General features: G+C 45.1%; 1 protein-coding gene across 1 annotated transcript in view; it reads left to right on the top strand.

The window, feature by feature from the left end:
- Positions 1–286: 286 nt before the first annotated feature.
- Positions 287–6,730, top strand: part of Kremen1 (kringle containing transmembrane protein 1) — a 72,551-nt gene continuing 66,107 nt past the window's right edge. The window contains exon 1 of the mRNA XM_028758121.1: positions 287–393. Within this exon, the coding sequence (XP_028613954.1) occupies positions 303–393 (91 nt within the window). The 5' untranslated portion in view covers positions 287–302. The remainder of the gene's footprint in view (positions 394–6,730) is intronic.

Genomic DNA, 6,730 nt, shown 5'->3' with positions numbered 1-6,730 from the left:
ACCTCGGGTGGCCTCACCTCGCGGCCCGTGGGGGCGGGGCTGGGCGGGGCTGGGGCCGGCTCTGGCGCGTGAGTGGCAGGCCGCGACTAAAACGCGCATGTGCAGTCAGCTCGGCTCTAGAGCCTTGCAGGAGGCTGGCACTCGGGGCGGCGCTCAAGAGGGCGGGGCGGAGCTGAGGAGGGCGGGCCGGGCGGCAGGGGCGGGGCAACGCTGAGCTCCGTCCTGCTCCCATGGCCGCCCCCGGCTCCCGGTGCTGCCCCCTCTGCCCCGGGCCGCGCCCGGGGGTCCCGCACTGACGGCCCATGGCGCCGCCCGCCGCCCGCCTCGCGCTGCTCTCCGCCGCTGCTCTCAGTCTGGCGGCCCGGCCCGCGCCCGGTACCCGCCCCAGCCCCGGTGAGTGAGACCCCGGCCCCCACAAGCCCCGCTCGCCCTCTCTCGCGCGTGGACCCCGGAGAACCCGATGCTTGGGCTTCTGTCCTGGCACGCGGCGTGGACGCGCCTGTCCCGCGTTACCGGGACTCTGCCCCGCGTGCCGGCTTCGAACTTTTCCGGACTCTGCTCACTACTTTCGGGAGAGAAGGGGTGCGTGACGGCTAAGGTCGCGCGTACGGAGTGCAGGAGTCCGGAGTCCTGCTTCCCAGGCCGAGTCCCCCGCGCGGTTCACCCGAGGAGGTGCCCTTAGCCAGGATGGAAGCTGGGATGGAAGCTTAGTTCCCACACGCCCTTCCTTGCCGCAGAATCTTTTCCCAGTGGAAGGATAGGCATGAGGGTGTTGTCTGGCCCAGTTCAATTTCTTTGCAGGTTGTTGAGTGCTACTGAGCATAGGTCATTGGTGAACCTGCCACTGGGGTCTCTACCCTGAGTTGCATATTGTGATGTTGTGAAGACAGGGGTTTGCTGGTGAAAAAAAACTCAGAGTTGCTTTGTTTTCTTGCCAGCTTGGATTTAGGGGAAAGGCTGAGATTTATTTTCTGTGTGATTTTGAGGGAGACTTTGAGCTGCTTGAACCTGTTACTTGATCTGAAAGGGGGGCATGATGGTAACTCACTCCCATGCGCAGTGTTGGTGAACGTTAAATGATAACACTGTTATCATTTAACTTGCTTAGAGTGTTCCACCATGTACAAACAGTCAGTAAACATTTTAATAGTTTTTATAGTGTTTCCCAGATCACTAAAGACTAGACACCTCGTTTACCCTGCAAATACTGAATTTCTTATAGGATGAATCCCGGCAAAAGGCAAAGCTGGGCTTTGGGACAGCAGAATGAGGGGTTCCCAACACTCCAAACCTGAGACTCAGTAGAAGTGGTTTCTAGGTGATTGCTGCCTTCTATGGAACTTCTATAATTTGCTAACTTCTACTGTTTGTAGTATGTGAACAGGAGGGAAGGAGGGACGTTTCAAGAGCCAGGATGTGTCAACATAACTGTAACCTAGTAACCCCTTCCACTTTGCTATCTGTGTGTTCAGGAGTACACTTTGGAGAGAGAGAGAGGTACGGGTGAAAACAAGACTGGTTTTCCTTCCCGGAAAGGGCACAGTATAGCTCTGGAAAGCATTGGGAGCCTATTCTGCCCACGCTTGCAGGGAGGTGACATCTGTTAGGCACCTTTGCTGTACTAGGTCAGATGCAACAGCTCTTGGGTAAAGCTGGTATGCTTTTATTTAGGAGTCTTGAGTAAGGACAAATTTCATGGCTGTTGTGAAACAGTTTGCTAAGTAACTCAAACTCTCATCAGCCTGGTCGCTTAGCATTCTGCTACATCAGTGCCTTTGTGATGGTTCCCCTCTGGTTTCAGAAGCAGTTTCAGAAACAAACCACATGGTTTTCAGCATCATATCCTGTCAAGAACCTAGCCACTAGTTTGTTAAATCCTTTCCAATTAAAAAAAAAATGCTGTACACTGAGAATATGCCAAACTTACCATTTCATATTTTGTGATACTGTAATTTTCTCTAAAATTTTGTGGATGGAAAAAATTATTCCAATACTTATATTCTGCACAACTTTGTAATATTTAAATTACTGGTGGTTTGCATTTTTGAATGCTGACTTTATAAAAACAGTTAGCTCATTCTCCTTCAGTGTTATTCTAATTATAGTGTACAGCCAACCCCAAATGATCTCCAGTCTCTCCGTTCTTTTGTCACGCTTTCTCGTCTTTCACAACTGATAAGAAGACGGGTTAGTGGAGGCCTTCTCTTGCCTCTCACCATCCTCCCCTGACTTCTCATCTGGAATTTGTCCTATTAGTCAGTAATGTGTGTTGTTATAAAACCTGAGTTTGCTTACCTTCATACTCTATAGTACATTCTCTTAGCCCCATAGATGAATAACTTAAGTGTTTAAAATGCAGTGAGTACCCTCCTCCCCCCCCCTTTTTTTAAAGACCAGGCTGTCCTCAAACTCACAGAGATCCGACTGCCTCTGCCTCCTGAATGCTGGGATTAAAGGGGTCCATCATCATCACCTGGCTTTCCTTTTATAAATCTCAAAGCAAGAAAGTGTTACATTTAGGCTCACTCCTAACCAATACAAGTTAGTGTGCTCAATATAGCTATCTATCAATATGTTCAGAGTTTAGCATAGATGAACCAAAAGCAAAATGATTAAAACAAACTTACAGCTTCATAATATCCACATTGGGAATTTTTGGTAGATGGCAGTGTATCATCATTAGTGTAGAATCTAAAATTTTCAAGAATTTATTTATTGGGGAAGTATGGACATGAGGGCTTAATGGAGTGAATGTGAAAATCAGAGTATTTTGGTTAGTCATTCTCTCTGTCGACCTTGTTGGTCCCAGAGATTAAATCAAGATCATCAAGCTTAATACAAACACCTGTAACTTCTGAGTCGTCTCAATGGCCCCTAGTTTAGAATTTTTGAGCCTGGAATTCTACCTAAGGCAGTAGATCAGTAGTTCTCAACCTTGCTAATGCTCTGACCCTTTAATATGGTTCCTCATGTTGTGGTGACAACACCCCCCCCCCATAAAATTATTTCATTGCTACTTCACAACCATAATTTTGCTACTGTTATGAATCATAATGTAAATATCTGCATTTTCTGACGACTGTACGTAACCCTGAAAGGGTTATTTGACCCCGCAAAGGGGTTTAGCCACTGCTCTAGACCAAGGCAAAACAGTAAATGCTTTATAGGCCTTGTGGCCCATCGACTGGAACAGATGCAGCTTCTCACCTCCGACTGTATAAGTAAAAGTAGTCATGGACAAAATGAATAGGCATTGCTGTTTTTTTTTCCCCAAGACATAGTCTTACTGCATCTCCAGCTGTTGTTATTCACTACATAGAACAGGCTGGCCTCAAATTCACAGAGATATGGCTGCCTCTGCCTCTAAAGGGCTGGAGCAATAACATCATACCTGGCTTCATTGTTGTGTTTTAATGAAACTCTTTGAACATTGAAATTTAAATCTTTATATCATTTGTACATGTCAGTATCTTGTCTTTTTTTTTAATTTTTTATAATTAAAAACCCAGTCTGAATTTGGTTTATGGGTCATGATTGGCTCGTAGGCTGCACTTATGCTAACCTAGCTCTAGGTCATGTGAACTGACTTTTAAGTGGTTACTGATCTGGAAAAAGCAACAAAGTAGGCTGATTTTACTGCAGGAGCAGACCTTTTCCCATTTAGTGTGAATTAACTTTTAGATACATCTGGGAGTCAGGCACAGTGATAATACAGTTGTACTCCAGCTATTTGGAAAGATGAGATGAGAGACTAGTTTGAGGCCAGCAGCCTGCCTGTGCCGTGTAACAAGGCCCAGTAGGCAAGGAGAAAGTGCTAGTTAAAATGGTAAATTTTATAATTCACCATGATTTTTAAAAAGATACAGCTGACTGGGAAAAGCTTGTATACATAAATTTAGTTTATTAATAAATAGAGATTCAGCACGGTTCAGTGCACTACTTAAGGAAATAATTCCCACCTCAGAGCCAACCCACAGTTTGTTCACTCAGCCTGCAGATGTGACTTGAAACAGACTGTTGAGAGATCTTCTGTTTTGCAGAGGAAAGCCCAGGCAGCAGGTGGCACCAGCCCTGAGAACTTGAAAAACAACCACTGGGGAAAAGAATTTCTGTCACTATTAGTTTTTTCCAAGCTATTAGTTTTTACTTCGATGCTTAGGTTGTCCTTTTAAAGTGTCTTTACAAAACAATAATCATCTTGGCTAATCTTTTTTTCTTTTTTTTTTTTATTAAAGCATTTTTGAAAACAACAAAAAAAAGTGAAACATTGAAACATAACAAGCGGATTGTTTGTACTGCTGGACAGTTAATGGGAAATGCTTGGCAGAAGCTGGAAGTTGGGGTTTGTAGCTTTTGTCTGAGGTTTTATGTCCTGAATAAGGACAAACTTAGCAGCAGGACTGAGGAGTGTGCCTCAGTACCCTGCACAGGTTTGCAGGTGAGAACATCTCCAGTGTTCATCTTCATTTGACATCTGACTAGCTCGGTGTGTAGCCTCTGCCTAGGTAAGATGGCTGAGATTCCTTCTGTGTGCTGTTTAAACTTGACACTTGTACTAGAACCCAAAAGTGTTCCTTTGGGTGGAGTGGACACTGGGGTCCAACAAGTTTTTGCCCTTTCTTGCCTTCAGTCTTCCTTCCTTCCAAGATATAATTTCTTTTCCCCAGAACAGGGAGAAGAGAGGGGCCATTGTAGAAATGTCATTCTACAGAAGTTTGCCTTTTCCTCCAAAGAACTCTCTTTCTCTGTTCTTTCCTCTTTCTAGGTAAGCACCTCCTTAGGCTGGCCTTGTGCCAGCTTGAGGAGGAATGAAGTTGGAGCTAGGCAGTTCCTTCCCAACTTTAGGCCATCTTACAGGCAGATTGCCACTGTGTCTCTTACTTCTGCTGTAGGGACCCCTGGGGGCTTCTCCCCTGCTAGGGCCAGCTTCCAGCTTCTCCTGCCACAGTTTAATCCCTGGCACATAACCAGAGCATTAAACTTTTATTGTTCAATTTACCACAAGGGCGAGGCCCTGTCCCTAGTGGGCTGAGGAGGCTGTGGCCGATTCCAAAACCCGAGTGTCGCACCACATTAGCAACAGCAGATTTTGAGGACTGGATTTCTTTCAGTTTGGTTAGATTCTTGGTTAGAACCAGAACAGTATACTCACACTCAGTTTTAAAGCCAGGAAAGAATACAGACAGCTTAGACAACTTTTAAAGATGACTCATAATGGTGGTAGCCATCAGCCTGTATGAGGATCCTACACGTGGTATCTCCAAAGTAGATACATTATGGTGTTTGTAGCTTTTCTAGTATCCCAGAATCAAGTAACAACATGGCAGCCAAGACGCTCTCTTCTAGAATAGTAGGACTTGCTAGCCAATCCCATCATAGTATGTAAATTACTTGCTGCTGTTCAATCTATAAAAATTCATCTTCAAAGAAAATTACTGGGCTGGTAAAAATATTTTTAATAATGACCACAGAAGTCATATTTATTTTTCTTTGATGTTCTTCCGAAGAATCTTCTGGTTCTAATCAGTTTGTTCCCACATAAAATACAGTGGAAATCTACAATAATAAAATCCCCATTTCTCTGTCTATGGGGAAATAAACAGGGCAAGGACTGTCTTTTTCAGGGGCTTCCCCTCACCGTGCCCCAGACTCAAAGCCTCTATTACTGGTGGGTGTTTTGGCATCAGTTAAGGGCCTTCAATCCTTCCCTCCCTCCATGTTTTCCTCTTTCATTAAAGTGTTTCTGTTGTCTAATTATATCCTTTCAATCAAATTAGAGACTGCAGCATCTGGTGAGGGCCCTAACTGCTGCCATCTGCACCCCGTGTACACAGGCCTTTGCAGCTGAGAATCACTCAACTTCCAAATGGCAGGAAGAGATTTGGAAAAAGTTCAGTTGGAGGGGAGGTTAACTTAAAAAGAGCCTCTTCAAAGGCTGGGTGCCCGTCCTGCCTGCCGTGATGTATGCAGGACGTCATTGGCTTCGCTCACCCGACAGTCTTCCTAAGCACTTCTGGCAGCTGAAGGGTTTCTAATTGTCTTAGCTAAAGTGACTAGGCTTTTTCCTCCCTGTTATGGTTTTGGAGGGCCCCAGTAGAGCTGAGAATATCTCCCTTGAGAAGAGTCTTTTGTTATATGACCACCGGTTAGTGGATGTGACACTTTCTCTTCAGTTGGCCATTTCTTCTAACTCAGTGATTTCAGCAGACAGAGAATTTTGCTCCCTTTTTTTTTTAATTGTCACATGGAGATGCTATTACTATCTAGCAGATAGAAACCCGAGGTGCTATTAAATACTCTAGAATGTATAGGACAGTCCCCTGCACCAAAGAATTACCCATCTGTAAAAATAGTGCTGAGAGAAGCCCCTGTCCTAATTGTGTCATTACTGTGTCTTCTTGCTGTGGCCTAAAAACGGGCAATGCAGAAGAGCATCACTCTTAGCTGTTCTGAAACTAGCTATGTAGACCAGGCTGCGCTCAAACTCAGAGATCTGCCTGACTCTGCCTCCTAAGTATTAGGATTAAAGGCACGTGCCATCACATCCAACCAAGAAGTAGATTTTTGCTGGGAATGACAACACATACCTAACACTCAGAAAAACTGAGGCAGGAGAATCAACAGTTTGAAGCTAGGCTAGGCACATTAAAAAAACAAACAAACAAACATGTCTTACAGAGAGCGAGAGAGAGAGAGAGAGAGAGAGAGAGAGAGAGAGAGAGAGAGAGAG

This window comes from Grammomys surdaster, unplaced genomic scaffold (assembly GCF_004785775.1).
Source record: "Grammomys surdaster isolate TR1022 unplaced genomic scaffold, NIH_TR_1.0 126187, whole genome shotgun sequence".
In the NCBI taxonomy this organism is placed as follows: Eukaryota; Metazoa; Chordata; class Mammalia; order Rodentia; family Muridae; genus Grammomys; species Grammomys surdaster.
Note: the sequence above shows the minus strand (reverse complement) of the source record. Positions and strands in the feature narration are given on the sequence as shown.